The sequence below is a fragment of the Salminus brasiliensis genome, chromosome 17 (genome assembly GCF_030463535.1).
Source record: "Salminus brasiliensis chromosome 17, fSalBra1.hap2, whole genome shotgun sequence".
Lineage (NCBI taxonomy): Eukaryota > Metazoa > Chordata > Actinopteri > Characiformes > Bryconidae > Salminus > Salminus brasiliensis.
This window is the reverse complement of record NC_132894.1, coordinates 9,859,483-9,881,777: the sequence shown is the minus strand read 5'-3', so window position 1 is coordinate 9,881,777 and position 22,295 is coordinate 9,859,483. Positions and strand designations below refer to the sequence as shown.

The window sequence follows — 22,295 nt, the reverse complement described above, 5'->3', positions numbered from 1 at the left end:
GCCAACATAAATGAATAAGAAAATACATGACTAAAAAGTGAAGAGAAGAAGTGAAAGTAGTGGGTATTTAAAAACACACATTATTTCACTGAGCAAATCATAAGAAATTGTCAGTACTTATCCCCCTTATGCTCCTTGACTTTTACTACACCTCAAGGATTGCTAATCGGAAACTGTATGAAAAATGAAGTAAACTGTCTGAGTTGTAACAGTTGTAACAGTGTGGGGGGGAAAGCCAGAAACCACTGGCGGTTCAGAGATATTTAAAGGTTATTATTCAGAATAGTATAATTCGTCATGGATGTCATGTGATTTAGTCAGTGATTTTGTTTTTTTTGGCAGTTTTACTTTTTTATATGGGGAACTGCAGGGTTTGCCATCAGCAGCAAGTTTCAGAGAGAGCACAATTGGTCTTGCTCTCTCAGGGGTGGGCTGATAGCACTTCCTCTCCACATCACTCCCAGTGTGATGTTGATCAGCACAGGTGTCCGTTAGCTGTAGTATCGAAGCTGGGGAGCCACGCTTTCCTCTTAACGCACAGGCCACCTAGCGATGCTGCACCAGTGGCAGTTGGAAACAAGGAGGGGGCTGGCTAGTTTTCACCATCATGCTAGGAGACATCCTAGTGTTGGAGGCATTGTTCGCATGAACAGAATTTGCGTAATTGGCCTTTGAAAGATAAAAGTTTAGATCAGGGGAGGGCAACGGAGGCCGGAGTCTAGCATGGTTTGCTAATTTCCCTGCTCTAGACCTACTAACCCTGGCAATTAACAGGCGAGTTAAATTAGGTGTGCTTGAGCAGGAAAAGCAAAAAAATGGTGCAGGAATCCTGCCCTCCAAGACCGGTTTTGCCCATCCCTGGTTTAGATTGTCACAAAAGAACTCCATTATCATGCAATAAAAGGAATTAAATTTTTATTTTATTTTCAGTTAGCGTAGAAAGTATTAATGTGCATCTTGAATGTTAGACATGTAAATGTTCAACTGATCCATTGAAAATAAAAGAGAAGAAAACAAAAAACCCAACATAAATAAATAACAGGTGTCTTTCCTCCCCACCCCAAAATGATTTGGGTGTAAGCAAAAAGAGTAATGACTGGGGCACGTTCGGCAGGGCATTATGCTGTGCAACGTTCAGCTGTATGTTTTGTTTATAGAACAGGCGGCTTTGTCATCCGGAATAGGGGTGTATATATCCACTTGTATGAATGGTACCTCTGCACTCAGCGTTCCACAACATTGCACTGGTGAACGTGACCCGGCTACGAATGTGACACTGAGGATAGCCAACAGCAGATCAGTCCACAACACACTCGCTGTCAAGTTTCGCAGAGGCTTCGTTTGTAAACACATCACCATGAATCCCGCTGGAGAGGCACTGGAACCTAAAAAACAAACAAACAAACAAACAAACCACACACACACACACACACACACAGTCCGACCTCTTTAACGAGCACTACAGACGCCTCGGCCATTCTACGCACACCCTGTGTGACAATTCCTCAACCCGACCCTCTGCCTCAGAGTTTAATATCATGATAAATACGTTTACAGAAGGCAACAAGAGTCAACTCTGTTACTGCGTTAACAATACAAGGGAAAAACAACGACCAAAAAAAAAAAAAAAAAAAAAAAAAAAAAAAAAGTTATGAACTGATTAAAGCTAAATATAACAATAAAAGGTAAACACTTAAATGCTCCGAACTACTCTGTTAAAACAAATACCATTTTACATGAATACTAGCACAGCAAATCAATAATTTCACTATATGAGAAGGGTGGTAGACTATATAACTGTTACAAACGTAAAGCCCGACCTCAGACGCTCGTGTAATCTTTATATCCACGTCCGTGACGCATCACAAACCACTTCATCAAGCACTTTTAACAAGCGGCACAAAAGACCAGAGAACTGAGTCGCAATGGGGCGAAGTGTGGTTGAAATGGAATATTCTACAGAAGCTTTTCAAGAAGCGTGACAAAGCAATCGCTAACCAAGATTTTGTAAATGTACCTCTGACAGACAGAGCTTCGCTTTCAAGACTAATATTGCTTGTAAACAAGCTTAAAAAAAAACAACTAATAATAAAAAAAGAAAGGAAAAAAGACCGACAGCCCAGTGCTGCAAACATTAAGACAAAAACACATTGTCTTATTATGCGCTGGACAGACACACTGCTCTGAACACTGCTCATGTTTTGGTTTAGGTGAGAAAAGGCACTTTATCATCCACGCTTTTTTCAGTTAAGGTCCACGCTGGCAGGACAGTCTTTAACAGTGGGACAAAAAAAGAAACAAACAAACAAAAAAAAGACTTCATTACATCAAAGATCCGTTCATTTCAGATAACCACAATTCATGTTACGACTGTCAAGCCATTTGTCACATTCTCTCGTGTCCGTTATCAGAACTAATCCATCATCACATCACTGTCATTCAACCGCTTTTGTACTTCTACACTTTTAAATACAAAAGGGGCTCAATGGTTCTTTGAGGGATGCCACAGAACAAACACTTTCATAAAGAACCCTGTTTGTAATACAGGTGTGTATGTTTAAAGAACCTTCCAATTTCTGACATTTGTTTCTTTACAGAACCAAAAGTGGTTCTTCTATGACATGGTTCAAAAAACCATTAAAAGCACCTCTCTTCTAGTGTAGTTGTTTACGTAAACTCTGCAACTGCTTAACCTAAGAGTAATAACAGACGACTGCCTATATTTAGCCAATAAAACCAATAGGATTTAAGAGTTGATTAAAAACAGAACAGAGCCAAAAAGAAAAAAGAATAAAATGAAAAAAAAAGATTTTGTTAAGAACGCAGAAGGAACACAACAGTGCAGTGTAAGCACTCGCTAAGGCACGGGATTAGCTATGAAGCTCATGCAACCTGCAACAAATACCACAATGACTTCATTCGCTTTTAATAGAACTAGAAGCCTCTAGCTGTTCAAATGGGGAAGCTTTTTAGGGGAATTTCAGTTGACTTTTATAGAGACCAAGGGAGCTTTTCTGCCTTTTTATAAAACTTGTTGTGAGATGGTTTTGCAAGGAGTGTCATGGGACCATGCAAAGCATATCTAACCTACAATTTCTTTTTAAATAAGAAAAGGGGGGAACAAACCCTTCCTCTCTAACAGAGGTAAATTTACATTCAGTGATCAGGGTGTTGCATCATCTGTACCAATAACCAAAACAGTGCAACAGCAAGACTTTAGCTTTAAGGCTGCGGGTTTCTTCTGTGTTTAGGCACTCTTTTGTTCATTTTTTGCTATTTACTCTTGCATATTCAGTTTTAGTTGGTAAATGGGTAACCAACAGGTAAGCACCCATGGTAAAAAGTACATGCACATATTGTGGTCATCTTCAGCACAGTTTTTTTTTTGGTTTTTGTTTTTAACTCTATGCAAGTGAGTCAGTATTTTTTGGGTGCTCTGTGTGTATTGATATCTTTGGTATTTGTGGCTCAGCGTTTTGAGGCACTCTCACTCTTACTTGGTGGTTACGCTATTATGTGATTGAGCAAAGGAGCAGTTTACATGACTTCTACAAATGAAAAAAAAAAGGCTGGCAGGACGTCATCCCAGAGTGGGTCGTACAGCGGAGGAGCAAGCAGACGGAGAGGCTGGGTAATGGACTCAGTTCGCGAGCGTCAGAGCGTGCATGTGCTTGGCGATGCCGTACACGTAGGTGATGTCGGGCCGCTTCTCTGGGTCCGGGTTGATGCACATATCTACCAACTTTCTCAGCTGAGGGATGGGAGACAGAAAAAGCAGAGAGAAAGAGAGAGAAACAGAGAGGGGAGAATTACAACTCATTCCACATTTCAGTAATCAATCATTTTATCAAAATAAGGAAAAACCTGGATAAAGTGAAATGCCGAGTATTTGTGGCCACACTTCTCCTCTAACAGCCAGGAAACCGGCTCGAGGCAATGCCACCTCTTCCAGCTTCCAGTCTTAAAGCCTTCCTCATGCTCGTTTAACCGCCTCACACACAATCCCCAAAATTCACAGTCATAAGCCACGGAAAGAAAGTGAGACGCGACCTCAGCCACAACGACCGGCATCATTAAAAGCGAAATGGAAGGAAGGGGGAAAAAAAAAGAAAAGGAGCAAAGAGAAAGGAAGGAAGAAGTATCCCCCCAATCCCTGATCACCATGGCAACCGGCTCTTTCGAGCCGAGGCCTGGCTGGTGCTGCACGGCGCGCCGTCTCCTAATCAGCGCGGCATGTGAAATGCAAATCCAGCCAGTCACAGAATTAGTGGAGGAAAAATATGGAGGCTGGGGGGTGGTGGGGGGGAGAGGGGGGCAAATCAGGATGCAGATATGTAAAATATTCATATGCTCGGTGAAAAAAGATGCAAGGGGGGTGGGGGGTGCAGAATTTTTGATGGGGAAAGGGGTTGTCTGTCAGGTGAGAAGCAAGGAGACGGTAAATGACACACCAAAGATGAGTGGCTGACAGTTTTTTGCCATTCGCCTTCAGGAGCATTGTTTACACGCAGACAGGGGAGGATGCAGGCCCTCTGTCTCCGCTGGAGGGAAAGGGTGTGTGTGTGTGTGTGTGTTGGGGGGCGGGGGGTGGGGTGCAGGGGGGGGGGGTGTTCGGAAGGGGAGGGGGGCAGTGAATAAGAGGATCTGCAGTACCGAAGTGATGGAGAGCAAATCTCATGAATGGGGAATAATGACTCAAGCTGCCTGCAGGTGAGGCTTGCTATGGTGGGGAGCCCTCGGATTAGGTGCTGAGGAGGGTAGGTACGGATATAGGAACATGTGAGGAATATAGGAGTTACAGCCCAACAGCTGGGTTTAGGAACCCCCAGCAAAATGCAAAGCCAGGCTTTTTGCCCCCATTTCAGAATTTGACCATATGTGGGTCTGTGTTCTGCATCTACAGGATGATTCTGGGAAACAAATGCTTCTGAATGTGCACAAAATAATACAAGCACTGTACATGACTACTAGCACAGCAAATTAATATAATACAAGGGCTGTACAACACAAGTTACTCTTCGTTCAACTGTCATTGTTAAAGACAGTTGTGTACACCGTTACTGAATACGGTTTATACAGACTGTCCTGCGTTATTTATGTACAAAATGACCTTTGCTGATCATGTGATCATGTGAATGCCTTATTTCACGTGATTCCTTCCCAATTGAGAATTGGGAGGACTGGAGAACTGGAGCCCTCTAACAACCCCCAACCCAATCATATAATAGTTTTAAGATATAGTTAGTAAATGCCACTTTGCCACTGTCCATTTTAACCTTGCTTACAAACACTAGACTTCTGTGTTGGATTTAAAGTGCCAATTTTGTATCCATCATATGTTCAATTTTCGCCTGAAACAGGTGCAAAAGGCATATTTCATTTGTGGCATTTAGCAGAAGCTGCCCACAGGATCCATACTGGCATAGAAAAACATGCCTTTGTCCACTTAGAAAGTACTACTCCTGGCAAGAATACCCTGGAGCCCTCTAACAAGCCCCAACCCAATCATATAATAGTTCTAAGATATAGTTAGTAAATGCCACTTCACCACTGTCCATTTAAACCTTGCCTACAAACACTAGACTTAGTCGATTCTAAGTCTAGTGCATGGTTAACACATGTATAAATAAAACTGACACTCTCGCATCTAAAGACAACTTCTCATTACTCTACGATTTTGCAAAGAATGCCCCTGCACGGTGCTGGAGAGAGCGCAATAATTAGATTTTTAGTAAATACATAAAATCTTAATTTATTTGCATCAAAAAGCAACATAAACAAAGGACAAAGCAGTAAACTGTCGCTAAAACTGAAATTGAAATGTCGTACAGTGTTTTTGGGCGTGTATTTACAGAGATGAAATTGGTGACAAAGTCCTGTGTGTTAGCCTAGCATCTCCCTTTTTAAACTAATGATTTATACTCCTGATATCACCTGGAGTCAGTAATCTATCATTATCATTTGATTTTTTGCCAATTTATTCATTCATTTAATCCAATTGCCTGTAGAAACTAATCTGGAGCGTCTAAGACCGCTTAGATTGCTTACAGTATCCAATAATGATAATAAAAAAAAACTTGTTGGTTGTTTGGTGTTTGGTTACTGAGTTCAGCTGCACACTGAATCTTTTGCAAATGGCCAGCTTTACCAAATAATACTATAAGACACTTGACCAGCACAGGAGTAACCAGTCTGATCTATAAAGGGCTGATGGGGCTGCAGGTTTTCATTACAAATAAGCTAGAGCACACCTGACTGGAGCCCAACTGACAAACTTTGACCCTACAAGGTAAGAGGACCCTACAGTCTTCAGTACAGTAAAGTGCATACTTTGCCCCTGCCATTATTTAAGGGTGATCTGAGTGTCTTACCTCTTCTGAGTAGTGATCAGACGGGAGGGGAGGGTAGTCACATTGCTCAATCTTTTTACACAGGGAGTACAGGTTCATCTTGTCCCCATAAAATGGGCTCTGGAGAGCAGCCATCTAGAAGGGAAAGAAAGGAAATGATAAGTTTTCTGAAGGATCCAACTTTCCAGCATGTAGAGAATAACTGATTCTATAACCCATAAACATCATACTTCCTTTGACATTCTTATTCTGCTCTTGCTGTAGCACTTTACATCACTGGTAATTTTGAGTTTTGACTATGACGTGAGCAGTTTTGTATACTCAACTCAATACATAATTATAATTCTGAAGTCCCAAAACCATACTTTGGTATATGCATATGCGTATTTGACCTATGCAGTTATGTGCCAATTTTGTATCCATCACATGTTCAATTTCCGCCTGAAACAGGTGCAAAAGACATATTTGTGGCATGTAGCAGATGCTGCCCACACTATCCACACTGGCATAGAAAAGCATGTCTCTGTCCACTTAGAAAGTACTCCTAGCTAGTATGAACTGGCAAGGATACCCTGGAGCTAAGACACTGCCAGACACAAGAGCTAGCGCTGGTACAAAGATGCACAATACCGGATACCTAAATACCAACACACACAATATCTGAAATCTAAATACATTAATACAGACTTCAGAAATGAGTGTTTACTGAAAGAGAGGAGTTTTCAGTTGGTGTTTGATGACGGCAAGGGACTGAGTTGTTTTAGACATTTGGAGCTCGGGCACCTTGGTTTATTTCACCACCTCGACGTCAGGGCTGAGGAGACTCTAGATGCTTGTCTCTGTGGCATCACAAGGCTTTCACAAGATTTAGTTCCATGGACATTTTGTGTTTTCTGCCACACTCACCCCACTCTGAATTCAGTATAAGTCTACCAAGTGGTGGGACAGTCATTTCATCCATTTATATACACTGATCAGCCATAACATTAAAACCAGGCGAAGTGAGTAACACTAATTTTCTTATTTCACTGATCTACATATTAGACAGCAAGTGAAAAGTTCTTGAAATCGAAACATTAGGCAGATCTTGATTGGTCATAACCGTCCGAAGGAGCTCCTAGAAAGGACAACTGGTGAATTACCACCAATCATGAGCCCCCAGGGCTCATTGATGCAATCCCTGGAAGCCCCATGTCACAAGAGGGACTTCAGAAGTCTTGTGGAGACCATGTCTAAAAAGGTCAGAGCTGTGTGGCGAGGAAAAGAGGGAGCTGCACAATATTAGGCAGGTGGTTTTATTGTTGTGGCTGATCGGCGTCTAGTGCTTTGAATTTACACAATAAAATCACAGGTCTTGCCTTAAATTGTTGGTCTCTTCAATCTTTTTTGGTCACCTATTTGACAGTGAGTCAGGCTAGCTGACAAGTGATCTTAATGAGTCTGCAAGTGCAGCGAAGCTATGAGAGCGCGCTTTAACAAACCTGCCATGAACAACTCGACTGAGTGACTGCAACAAGGATGCAACATGAAACAAATAGCCATTATGGTAGGAGTCACTTCCTTTCCAGATGTTTCTCTCTCTCTCTCTCTCTCTCTCTCTCAGCATCTTTGTCATTTGTCAGATTTTAATAAGACAGCTGCCGTTCCCTAGCAACGCCATAAATCCGAGATGATGTGCGTGGAAAGCTTTTACTTGCAAACTGGTGGAAATATGCACAGAGGAACCTTTGAGAGTACGAGGTAGCAAACTGTACAAGGATGTGGCCAGATGCAAAACGTGGAGGAAGCCGAACATTTGATCAGAGATGACACGGCAGCACTTACTCTTACTCTGATGCAAAAACTCATGTTTAATTCTGAAAACAACCCAATATTTGTTTTCATTAAAAAATAGCTAATTTTATCATTTGGTACTTTTAAAGGAAGAGATTCCTACTGAAAGATTAAGAACAATACTAGTATTATGCTAGTTTAATACTTACTTAGCTACTGGTTATGTTAAGCCAGCATCATGTGTCCTTTACATGGTTTTGCATTACACTGTGCTGATAGATATTACAAAATGAATTGTAAAGAAATCTGTAAAGGAAGTGACTCCTATCATAATGGCTATTTGTTTCATGTTAATAATTTGATTACATTAATTATTTATTTGAAAGTTTAACTTCTTTCGATTCTGCATCATTTGTAGAAGAATTTTGTTTAACCTTAAAAACGAACACTGAAATACTGTAATTGCTACGGATTACTTATTTAACTGAGCTCAATAACTATGAAAATAAAAAAAACACATGTCTAAAAGGTATTCCTAAGCACACAAACACCTTGTCAGACATCCCTCTTTAAGAGCACATCACCAATTATAAATACTGGTCATTTTAAAACTGTAGTATATTAATAAGATTTGCAGTGCTTGGTCCCCGACGATTGCCATTTACAACGCAAATCTTAGACTGTGGCTCATGGTACTTTTCAACTTTCTAACAGTCCACAGAAATTAGGTTGGTTGCTGTACATCTATTTCGGAAAGATCTACATTTACACAAATGGTCTCAGTAGCTTACAACAATCATTCAGACCCATTCACCTTGATGAAGGCAGAAACTAAACCAACTGAAATGAAACCAACGACACTCATACAGGTTTGTGTGTTGGACATCAGTATTGGCAGATATGTGCATTAGAGAATTGCAAATATTGGCATCAGTCCAATTTCCATGTTAATGCATTCCTAACATACGGTCGCGACTGTGTTTTAGTAACTGTACAAACACCCAGACTTATCTAGAGCGGTACAAACACTGGAGCCACTGTAACATTAAGTTTTCAACAAGCTTGACATTTCAGATATTTAAGATTTTATGTGAGTGCTAGACAATACCGTGTGATTCTGAGAGCAATACCACAGAACTGGAACATCTGATATAATACCACATGGGTGGAGCTGCAGGGTTTAGAATGAGCCTCAAGAACCTGGCTAGCTTTGTGGCTTGGCTAAGGTTTCATCCTGACTCCTAGAAGTTTCTCATGCACACACCACACACACTGCCTCACAATCTCTTTTCCTCTCACTCTCTATCTCTCTAACACAAACACAAACACACACACACACACACACACACACACATCCAAAACACTCCAAGCGGAGCCACTCAATCTTCATCAAGCAGTAGCTGACAGACTGGCTGGAGTTGCGGGACAATAAATAACAGACATCACCGAATGACTGCCTTCCGTTCGAGTGAGACGCCAGGCAGCTGAGACACAGCCTACTGAACCTATGATGTTAAGATTTTTAAGTGCTACAGCCTCGAGTAAAGCTTAGCTCAGGAATACATTTCACAGAGTCTGTTAGAAGAACCAACACTTTCTCAGAATCCCTACCCTTTTCAGGAAGTCATTATGGAAGCGGATCAGACTACACTGATGGTGCGCCCAAAATGAAATGAACAAATCTAGGGCCAATATTATAATATAATTATAATTCCCATGCTACCTGCGCATGGCGGGAAGAGTGTGGAACGTCTTGCTTTTTATTTCGGCGACCATGTTAACAGGTTAGCATTCGCACAACCTGCGTGAGTCTAGAAAATAGGCATTGTGCCTATTTTTAGCGAGTGTCGCACACGCTACGGAGCCAAACACAACTAATTGCAATTAGTAAATTTGTTGGTGTTCCGGGTGTACTGTTGCATTAACGGCAATGTGCATGTTCTCGGCTTGGTTACATTATTTACATCATAAAACCATTACACAGATCAAACAAAGGTACATTTAACTGATTAAATGTTGAATACCAGTCCTGGACAACCGTGCACCCCTAGACACACCACCATTTAACCGTTCTACTGAAACTAAGCTTATCACACTCTAAGGTGTATTACTGAGTAACAAACTGGTGGGGCTATTCTTTGGTAATAGAAGTTTGTAGATCACAGTTCAGTTCACACCACTGTTTGGACCTCATGTGCAACAGGTGTATAAATATAATAAATATTCCACCTAGTGTTGTATACTCCACCTTGAAGCAGTTGGTATATCCTGTGATGTATTAAGGAGTAAAATGTCTCGTACAGGTCCTATTTGTAATAACAAATTTCCTAATTAACAAGATGCAATAAGTCACAACTTGCTAAAAACTAAAAAGCATAATTTTATTACAAAGTATAATAATTTATTTGTTAAACTTAAGCTATATTTAAAAATATAGAGCCAACCCTCCCAAAGTAAAGACAGAGGAAAACACTTTTACTGCTTTGACTAGAGTCATTTCAGCACTGATATCAACGATATGCTCTGAAGGGTATATTGTGCATCACGATAAAGTTTATCATGATACGATATAATGCTGTCATATTGGCCACCCCATTTGAAACACATACAGACACACTTGAATGCTTAGTTTAATCCATGTCAACTACAATCAAGTAAGCTGCCGCAGTTAAATGTGCCAGTTCATCATGTAACATAAGTAACATAAGAAAGGTTACTTTAGAGTAGAAGAGTGTGTGTGTTGTTGTTGTTGTAGTATAAAGCATGAAACATAGAAAACACATCTGGAAGCTTTTCAGTTGGTCAGGATGCTTACAGTGGTCAACCAATAAAAATAAATAAATAAATGTAAAAAGTCTCAATCGTTGGATGGCTCATTTGCATATTGCTGACAATGTTGCGAGCATAACTGACAAACGAGATACGGCGCAGACCCAGTGCTCTTATTTACAGGAAGCAAGGGCTCACACAATCACTCAGGTCTGCATCCCTAATGGTATTCACGCTGCTTTTATGTTGGCTTTTGCCCCCTGAAACAAAGCAACACCTGAACTACAACTGAGCACTTTAACTCGGAACAGGAGCTCGCTAAAGCGGACGTCCCAAAACACACATTTCTCGGACTGCTTCCACCATAGGCAGGTAACACATGCCTAAGGCCACCTTAAAACACACACACACACACACACGTTACATGTCTGTCTCATTCAGTCAAGCAGTTCCCTTCCAGACAACAGAAACCCAATGGCATTTGGTGTTTCCAGACGAGGAAAGGAAAAAAACTGAGCTCGTCTTTACCCCCAAGCTGATCTTAGCATTGTAGAAGTGCTGCTTGGTAATACATACTCCATAGCTAAGGCACATCGCAGTGACCTCGCACTAATCTCAAAACAGTTCAAGGTTTCAAAGCAAATCACTATAATAAACAGGCCAGCGAATGATTTGCAACAGAACACAACAGGCAAGCCCCCAAAGCCCTGAGAGCTCACCTACGAACACCTGTTGATAATAAAAGCCATGAGCTCAGAGCCCTTTTGTTGTTTGTTTGAAGAACATCTACAGCAGCCAAATATCGATGTATCATTAGAATATCATAGAGCTCGCCCCGCCACACTTGGTGACATGAGTAAAAATCTGAGCCTAGTATGGCCCACCCTCTTTCCTTCCTCATATACAACATATGGTCAAACGTTCTATAAAGATAGAAGCTCAGCTGCAGTAACAGCCTTACTCCTCTGGGAAGTCTTTTCACTGGTTTGTGGAACACTGCTGTGAGGAGTTAACTGCATTCAGCCATAGAAGCACTGGTGAGATACTGTTTTTGGTTGACCGGATCTGGATCACAAACGCCACTACAATTCATCCCAGAGGTACTGGATGAAGTTCCATCACTCCAGAAAATCCAGTTTTTTTACTGCCCCATAGGCCTAAGCAGGGGGGCTTTATACCCCTCTAGCTGATGCTTGGCACTGGCCAACCTGGTAACCCTAGGCTCATGTCTGGCTGCTCCAGAGCATCCCACTCTATTGGTAATGCTTGGTAACAGCTTCCACAGCTCTGCTCAAGTTCTCAAATCAATAGAACATTTCATCTTGCAACTTATGCTTGCCCTTGTGTGTAAACACACCACAGTTGCAGGAGCAGCGGAAGAGAATGAAGGTAACTAGGAAAAGTGTGAGGTTAACTGAACTAGACATGAAAGTAAAACCTGAACTCTAAGGCTTAGTTCTGAAGCCACGTCCATGCGCTTCACAGATTACAAAACACAAGGTGTTTATCATGAAGTGGGCTTATGTTCTGATGAATTTACTGAACCAAGCGATCACGCTGTACGGAAAATGCAAAGGATTTCCGTCAGATGGTGTAGCAGCCTCGGAAAACCCCAGACAGACTGGAAATATTGTCGCCTAATGGCTTATTGATACCTGTAATAATCTACTGGTTTAACAGTAAAAGGGAATACAAGACATAAGCATATCACTTCATATTTAAACAGGTCTTCTCCACTTCTCCATCAGTTCTCTTTTCTGACATACAAATTATCTCCTTTTAAGATGATCGTCATTATGTCACATGTCAGTCATCGCCAATAACCGATGGCATCGCCCTATCGCTCCGGCCCAGTCTTTAGAGATAAAAATATGATCACATGTATCAGCGCCTCAGAAGTGCAGAGCTTCGAGTGAATATTTCACAAACTTCAGGGTGTTCAGAATATTCAGAATATTCATAAGCACTACTGCTGCAAGCGAATTGTGGAGTGCCAACTTCACTTTTTCTGGATGAAGGACATGTCTGCGGAAACTCAGCAAACAAAAAGTAAACAGTAGGCTTGTTAAAATATATTGTCCAAAGAATGATGGTCAAATTAGCCATTTAAAGACAACTAGATATACCATGGACATAAACACACAGTCGTATCAGAATATAACAGCCATCCCTGGTTTGGAATGAACTCTGCCCATTTTATCAGCTCCACTCACCACATACGAGAATTTCATCCCATTTGGTCAGCTCCCCACAGGACCACCACAAAGGAGGTGTCATTTGGTTGGTGGGTCATTTTCAGCACTGCAGTGACACTGACATGGTGGTTGTGTGTTAAGAGTAGACCCAGTGTTTAAAAACTCCAGCAGCCCTGCTGTGTCTGATCCACTTGTACCAGTGTAACACACACTACTAGACACCCCTACCTAGTTGATCCATTTGTAGGTGTAAAGTCAGAGACAGTATCCGTTGCTGCACAGTTTTTGTTGGTCATCCTCTAGTTCTTCATCAGGGGTCACAGAATGCTGCCCACAGGATGCTATTGGCTGGATATTTCTGGTTTGTGGGCTGTTCTCAGTCCAGCAGAGAAACTGAGGGGTTTAAAAACTCCAGCAGCACTGCTGTGTCTGATCCACTCATACCAGCACAACACACACTAACATGTTACCACCATTGCAGTGGAGTCACTGCATTGCTGAGAATGATCCACCATCCAAATAATATCTGCTCTGAAGATATTGAAGAACAGAGTGAAAGGGAATGCAGAGAATTAGAGGGACTACAGTCTGTAAATACAGAAGTGCTTCTAAATGGTGAGTGGAGCTGATAAAATGGGCAGAGTTCATTAAAAACAAGGGGTAGCCCTAATATTTTGATATCATATTTTAAAGAGCATTGGACTAATAAAACATTGGAATATAAAAATGTTTAAATCAATCAATTAATCCACTGTTTTAAACAAAGTCAGCATGTCAGCGTATTCACAATAATGATAAGTCAATAATGGCTGCAAAGTGTATATAAATGCTTATAAAAAGGCTTATATAAACGAACAAAACTGAACAAAACGAACAAAACTGATGAAGTGGCCAAATACTGTAGTGGACAAGTTTGTCAAGCAAGGAAGGAATGCAACTCAAACTCAACAACATTACAGAAAAAAACACTGTTGAAAAAGAAAATGCCAAAAACAAGTGAGAAACAGTGGGGTTAGTACAAGGACGTTTGTGAAAAAGCTTTCCAGATGCAAACAATACACACACACAAAACCGCACACATGGAGAGGCATAAGCAGACTAGCCGAGAACTCAATTAAAATGAAAGAGAGAGAGACAGACAGAGAGAGTGTCAGAGCGAGACTGCATGGCAGTCTGGGCTGTCAGTGACGGAGCGGAGGAGAGGAGAGAGGGGCTGTGGAGCAGAGCTGGCTGGGAGGAGCTGTGACGAGCTGAGCGGAGCCGAGCGGAGCAGTGTTTTTCTCAGGAGCCACTGCTAGCTTCGCTCTAACCACTCACCAGCCCAGTCACAGCGCAACTGGAGCTACCACACAGCCAGACCACACTGGGCCAACTCACGAGGTCATTCACCACCTCTCCACCACCGTAATATAGCCAACAGCATGACAGCATCAACAGGTTACACTAAATATTAAAAATACTTCACTTAACTAAATAAAAACAATAAATAAAGCATAACAAAATGTCCAGCTATACCAACACCGGGTACGGGACTTCCTTCTGCCTTCCAAAAACATCCCATTAAAATTCTGCTCCATGTTGGCATGCTGCAAATCTTCCTTTCTACCATATCCCAAAGCTGTTCTACTGGATTCAGATCCAATGGGGACTGGGAAAGCCACTGAAGGACTCTGAAGGCATTGTCATGTTCATTAAACCAGTGTGAGAAGACTTTTGCTTCATGACTTCACAGCCATTAGAAGATGGGTAAATTGTGACCATGAAGGGCCTCACATGGTCAGCATTGATTGGTGTTAACGGACCCAACGTGTACCCAGAAACACAACCCTTCCCCACACCATCTCACCACCTCCACCAGCCTAGACTGTTGACACAGGGTCGGCTGGGTTCATGGATTCAAGCTGTTGGAACCAGATTCTGACCCTCCCATCTGTGTACCTTAGCAAAAAACAAGGTTCATGAAACAAGGCTGAATTTTACCAGTCTTCAACTGTCCAGTTTTGGTAAGCCTGTTCCCACTGCAGCTTTCTGTTCTTGGCTGACAGTACTAAAACCTGACGTGGTCTTCTGCTGTTGTAGCCCATCCACTTTAATGTTTGACGTGGTGTGACAGCCTTGCCGTCGGCTCAAACCACCACTGCACCATTCTGCGTAAACTCTAGAGACTGTTGTAAAAACCTCAATGAAAATCTCAGGAGATCAACGGTAACAGAAAAATTCGAACAGCCCGTCTGACACCAACAATCATGCTCAAAAACCCAGAGATTTTCTCCCCTATTCTGATGGTTGATGTGAATGCTATATGAAGCTGCTGATCGGCATCTGCAAGATATGATGCACTGCAGTCAGCTTTGCGTAAAGACTATCGGGGTAGCTACATGGGAAAGCTTTATTTTGCACTGTAACTTTCTTCTCAGCATCCTTTAGAAGTTATTATTGACTGATTTAAGATTATAAACATTAGCAAAAATAATTAGCAAAAAAGACATGGGGAAGATTTGGGGCTGTTCCCAATAAAAAGACATTAGATTAAACTTGAAGTTGTACTGTAAGAAAAACCATGAGGACCACTAATGCAGAGGCGGACCCTTCTTTCGGGGATTTTTACTTTGCTGTGTATTAGCATACTGGGTCTAGACTGGGTCTAAGACTAGAGGACTGTGTTTATAGGTGTTAATAAACTGAATATAAGTTTTTGTTCATAATTTAAATGAAATTAAAAAGTAGCGTGACACTTTTGAGCAGTATGGCTTATAGCTCATGAAAATCAGAAATCCAGTATCACATTATTACAATATTTAATGAGCTCAAACAGGAAATGGTTATGACGTTATGACACATATGTTTATTTATACACTCAACACTTGGCTGGGGGCTCCTTTAATACTGCATCAGTACCAGCATGGAGGCAATCAGCTCGTGGCACAGCTGAGATGTTATTGAAGCCCAGCTCACCTGTACTGCTGGGTTGGGTGAATCATCCTCCTCTTGAAAACACCCCATAGTTTTTTTTTTTTGGAAGTTCAGGTCAGGAGAGTTGGCTGGTCAATCACGTACAGTGATGTCACTGTCCACAAACTACTTGGTAGTAGTTATGGCAAATGTGAGCTGTCTTCTGGTCTGAACTTCCATGCATTTGTGTTTGTGTGGGCTGAACTAGACTGAGAGATACATGGTATTTATTTATCCATTTAAATAGTAAATTACTCCAACTCCAAAAGTAAACAAAGAGATTGGCTGGAAATATGTCACTTTATGTGTAATGAAGACAAAATGTGATAGTTTCACCTTTTTGAATAAAATGTTGAACAAAAATAAACTTTCACAATAATCACATTTTTTGAGATGCACCAGTACATACGTCCACACCAACAGCAGCCTCCAAAAAGACTGCTGCAGATGGGAAAGACGCAGATTTCTCGAGTGTACCTACGAGTATGCAGAGGAATACGCTGCTGTTTTACTGCAACATCTGGCTCTGTTCAATACGCCGCTGCTCTTGCAAAGAGCTCCTCGGGATAATTACAGTGTGCTGCGTTCTGCAGAGCTCTGTTTAATGTAAGCTAAATGTAGTTAGTTCTTGTGTGTGTGTGTGTGTGTGTGTGTGTGTGTGTGTGTGTGTGTACCTGTAAGGCGAGGGGAGCGGTTTTAGGAAAGGAGGGGGGGGGGGGGGGGGTGTTGTTAGCACATGCGCTCCCAACACAGCTTTCTGTGTTTGCCTGGTTGTATGTGTATGTGTGTGTGTTTGTGTGTGTATGCACATGCTGAGGTAAGGTGTGTGCGCTTTGTGGCAGTGGGAGTGGGGTGGGGGGGTGGTACAGCAGCAGCAGTAGTGGCAGCTGCAGCCAGCAAAGGGTTAAACAAGGACCACAGTATTTTCATGCATCTTCTGCTTCTGACAGATGAAAAATGTCAACTGTCCTGTTTTTATTTTGGAGTTTTTGCACTATTCATCTGGTTCATTAGTGCCTGGGTGCTCCTGGCCCTGACAGCTGCTCGCCCCGTGCTCCTGGCCCCTGAATTTTTCAGGCTAATTTGATTCGGTGCGCCGGGCGATGGTTGAGATGATTGACTTGCTCCCTGACCCCCGGAGCCCAGCAGCTCTCCTCATTGCTATTCCACAGCAGAACACACCCTGCTCCACGCTGGCCTGCTGTCTGTCTGCGGGGCTGCTGCTGCTGGAGCACGGTGGCGCAACAGCGCGAACACACACTCACTATCTATCTCTCTCTCTCTCTCACACACACACACACACACACACACACACACACAAATACAAATATACACATACAGACACACTTACACTACACACTCTTCCTTCTCAAAAGCTTTAGTGTGCACGGACTACCACACTAAAATACACACACATTATGCTCCACCTCTTCAAAGGTACCACACCCACACAAAGACGTGTGCACATGTGTGTGTGTGGCAGGGGAATGCACGTGTGCACACACATGTACACACTGCCAGACATACATACATACTTACATACACACACCAAAAAAAAAAGGAGAGAGAAAAGACACAGCAAGCACAACGAGACACAACTGGGTGCATGTACACACACACACACACACACACACACACACACACACACACACACACACACACACACACACACACACACACACACACACAGAACACGAGGATACAAACACAGCTACAGCTGGACAGTGCATTCACTTGGTCTCAGCCAGGACTGAGGGGTAAAAACTAAAAAAGCACGCCATTAGCTTCACATTTTCCTTTCTTTTTCCTCTGTCACGCCTCAGTCTCTGCATGTCAATTAAAACCGGAGTGGGGGCTCCACGTGGCCCCTCTCTTAGGAGCTGCAGCGTAGGTTGCAGCCCCAGCAATAATTCAAACGTGGGGGGAGGGGAAGAAAAAAAAAAAAAACTTTATTCCATCCCACCAGTTTTCTTCCAGAGTCATACTTTAATGATATATTAATAAAACGGGGGCGCACGCGCAAGACGCCGGAAACAAAATCAAAAAGGCATCCGCCAAAGAAGTCCCCATTTTGGCAGCGACTCTGCGAGCGCGACGACCACACGTGGCGCCTGGTTAAAAAAACAGCCCACTTTCGTCCTCTTCCCGAACCAACAGAGAAGATTTGCCTGCTTTGTAAGACAAATTACGAGGAGATGCGCTTTACCAACGCTGTGTTTGTGTATTTGTCTACAAAAAAACAAAAACAAACAAACAAAACAACACGGCAGAGTAACGAATGCTGCATTTCCAGGTTTTATGCTTCATTAGTAAAACAGGGGAAAGACAGCTTATCAAAACCTGAACGGTTCGCCAACCGGCGCAATTCTCACCCTCAACGCTCCCTCAGCATCTTTAACATGTGCATTCCGCGGCTGTACATACCCCAGTCAAATTAATTCACTAAAGCAACACATTAAAATCTGAATACATGGAACGGAGGAGCCGAAAGGAAATGTGCGGTAGAGTATAATGCAGATGTCAGAGCGTCAGATGAAAAACATCATCTTCACTCCATCATATTTAGCAAATCCTTCCATCCTTCTCAGGAGTATGTTGGCTAAGCACGACCCATGGTAGGCAGGAACGAACTCGTATGGGAATTCTGGGTCAAGGCCAATATTCTATAGTTTTAAGCAAATGTCTTGAGTACATGTAGGACGGGTGTGATAATATGGGAATATTGGAATAGATCTGTCAGAATTGAACAGATTTAAAGTGAATCTTGTTGATCCAGTTAAATCCTGATCCAGTACTGATCCTTTGTTTTCACTTTCTTTTAGCAGAGCGCCCTCTGGTGTCCTTAAAGGGAATTAACTGACATTATTCCCAGCCCACAGCCGTAAGGAGCATTTTCAGAAAGTAATAGAACTGTTCACTGTCTGCATTGTGGAACTATTTTCCAGTGGGAAATGCACCACTCACCATACGATATTCAAAAAAGAGGGGTAGGTTAATGCACACATAAAAATTATAGAAAAAGAAAATGCTATTTTATCAGTAGTGGGGGGGGGGGCAATTTAGTGTGTATAGCACACACGCACATACACACACACATTAAATGATCTGACTAAAGTGATCTAAAAAGACTACCAAATAAATAAATCAGTTGATAATATCACATTATATTAAATTATTTTATTAGAAGCACATCTCACCTACAATGTGTGGCTGTAGCATTTATATAAACACACAGATCAGTTTAGTATCAGCCGACACTCCGTATTAGAGCGGATTGGATGGGGGGGTAAAAACACTGGATTGGGTCATCCCTACAATAAATACATCAAATATAGTTTAGAAATTTAAACACATGTATGAAAATGACAATCTTTTGAATCTTTTTGAAGATTTTCAGCAGATATCGATATGACTCAGATCCACGAACAACAAATTTACAGTTTCAAAATCCTATGATGCTCATGAACTTCCATTAACTTCTTATATCTGCACACAGATTATGTTATTATCTAAAAAGCCAGAAGAAGGTATTCACATTGACATCCAACTTTTTTTCTCCATCATTTTTATATTAGCTTTGTGTTAGTCTCAGATGGCCTGTTCACATATGAGGAATTATTTCCCCAAGAGTCTCTGATGACTCTTCTCACTGACTGCTCATCCAGTCTGGAGGAACAACCTGTTCTATGCAGCCTAGAAAGAGCAGCATGTGCCTTTCGATTCCTAGTAATCATTTTAGCAGTATTGTAACCCGACAGGCTAGTCCATTCCCTGATTTATGTCTCTCTGTAGTTTTCACATCGGTCAAATGTGACATTTCTTTTGTGTGTTAGCTTTTAAACAAGTTGAAGAACTTTTTTCTAGGATTTTATTTTATTTCTTCCAATAAACGTTTTTTTATAACTGAATACGGAGGTGGTGATAAATAATCTGCCACATAACTCTGAAGGTAACTGTTTAATTCCTCATATTTGCACAGAGTAGTAAATACTAGGGCAGCTACACTAATTTAAGCTGTTTTATTATTCAATATTTCAATATTTCATTAACGTAGAATATCAAGAATAATTAGGATTTGCTCTTGTATTTGGTCATAAACGGTGATCCCGGTCTCAGAGTTATGTTTTAATTCTAAAAGGCCTGATCAGTGCGCTCAGGCAGTTGTTCCGTGTTGAAGGGAGATGTAACAGACTGCGGCTCTTGATTTATGTTAATATAAATTCTTAACAGTCCCAAAGACAGCTATTAGTTACTGGTTTAAGAGCACTTCAAAAGACCAGGCCAGACCATGGGAGCACAGATACAGCAATATGAATGCAGGCTGTACTTAACAGAGACTGGAGACAGTAAGTGGAAGACACCGACAGGACCATCTGGTTAGCCTGAAACGACCCTTTTATTTCAGGCGTCATAAAACCCAACACCAAAACCCATAGCATGGAGTCCCGCCGAGACGAGGGAACAAGGATCCTGTGACGTACTGCATAATCATATCTCTGCAGGTGAGATGGAAACAAAGGGCGTGATATAGGACAACCTGTTCAATAGGGTTTCTTCCAGAATTACTGATAATCATAGTGGTGTTCCAAATTCATGGGAAGCTTATGCCATGAAGTACTGCTTCATTGTTCCTCTTATGCTGCACCCATAAATATGTTCATTCAGAAGGTATGCTGATCGGGGGAAGAGTAGGTTGGTACACCTTGCGAAATCTTAAGAACAAGCCTTTAGCATAACTGTTAGCTAATATACTAATGTCCTGCAGAGTAACCACAGTGGCCTAGTTAGCTTACATATATTAGCTGGTTAGACAGCAAATACATAAACAACCACGACAATAACACAACTTCCATAACCACAGGAAATAAATACAGTACGAAATGAATAAAGCACAATAAATGTTCATATTTTAGCAAAAACTGAGTTGTGCAAAAAAGCTCAGCCATTTAGAAGAAGGAATTATACTGATCCCTAATATTGACAATTAGTACAAATATCTAATAATCAAAAGGCAAACTTGTCCAATGGCCAACCCTGACTTAGATCTGCAACCAGCGATCACTGTTAACCGAGAAACAAAGAACCAAGGTAAACCTGGGTCTCTAAAACAGGCTAATAAATTAGCATATTGATGTGCTTGTAAAATGCATCTATAGACCTCCACTCCTTTGTTCATCCAGCACCTCAAAATACCAGCTTAGGCAGTCCCAAGGCTCCCTTACTAACCCAGAAACACACACTTCCTCCTTAGCGCAGAGTGAGGTGTCAATAATGGAAATGACGTGCAGTGCGTGGCTGAAGCTCCAGCGGTATTGACTGAGAGCACGTGCCCTGCCCGCTGAGAAGGTCAGCTGGGAGCTGGCCCCCGACGCCAGTCCGGGCTCCCACCCAGTTCTCATCACAGGGCCACGCAGTCAGCTGACCAAATGAGCTCCAGCAGAGAGGCGGCATCAAACGGAATAACAGATGCAGATGCAGGAATACAATGCGCAGGTATTGATGATTTTTAACCAAGGCCTTATGACCTCAATCACCACCCTACTCCACCATCACCCCCCCCACACACACACACTACCTCAAACCCAAAACCCCACGGCAGACTGGCTGAAAGATTCATGCTTTCGGAAGGCAGAATTATGTGCATACGTGTAGGCCCTTCACACAAAGGAGATCAATGGAGATCAATGGTAGATGGCACATGTCTCCAAATTACCGCTGCAGCTATTCTAAGGCTGCAGTGGTGCATGGCAGGCTGTCGTCTCCCACTTCAAGACACTGGTAATAAGGCAAAGTGTATTTGGGTGTATCGTCAAACAACAATAGAGCACATGTATAAGCACATACACAACATGGTTAACTCCTGTGATGTCCAGTTTGTGTGTGTGTGTGCACGTGTGTGTGTGTGTGTCTAGTAGGCCTTCTCTTAGCACCAAACCGCAACCACTGAGTGTGAAGAATCCGCCAGCTTCCAAGTTTGCCACAAAAACAGAGACTCCCTGGCTTCCACACAGGCACACACACACACAGACTCACTGCCAGCGGGTTCGCCCATCATCAGACCTGTCACTCGAGCAGATGTCAACTCATCACCTCCCAACATTCCCCCTCAGGTCATGTGACCTGCTAGAGGCGGGACAGGATGAGAGACCCCCTCTGTTCTGCGGGGCGATGGGAGCGATCTGTTCTGTTCAGGGCCCAGCGCTCCGGCCCGTTCTTCAACAGAAGCTTAAGAGATCACAACCGTTCCCCGTTTGCC

At 42.2% G+C, this 22,295-nt stretch overlaps 1 protein-coding gene across 3 annotated transcripts in view; it reads right to left on the bottom strand.

Moving 5' to 3' along the window:
* Positions 1-831: 831 nt before the first annotated feature.
* nek7 (NIMA-related kinase 7) overlaps positions 832-22,295 on the bottom strand; it is a 76,898-nt gene continuing 55,434 nt past the window's right edge. For all 3 annotated transcript variants that reach the window (XM_072660016.1, XM_072660015.1, XM_072660017.1), the window contains 2 exons: positions 6,372-6,485; positions 832-3,751 (listed from right to left, as the gene is read on the bottom strand). In XM_072660016.1, coding sequence (XP_072516117.1) covers positions 3,641-3,751; positions 6,372-6,485 — 225 coding nt within the window. In that variant the 3' untranslated portion in view covers positions 832-3,640. The remainder of the gene's footprint in view (positions 3,752-6,371; positions 6,486-22,295) is intronic.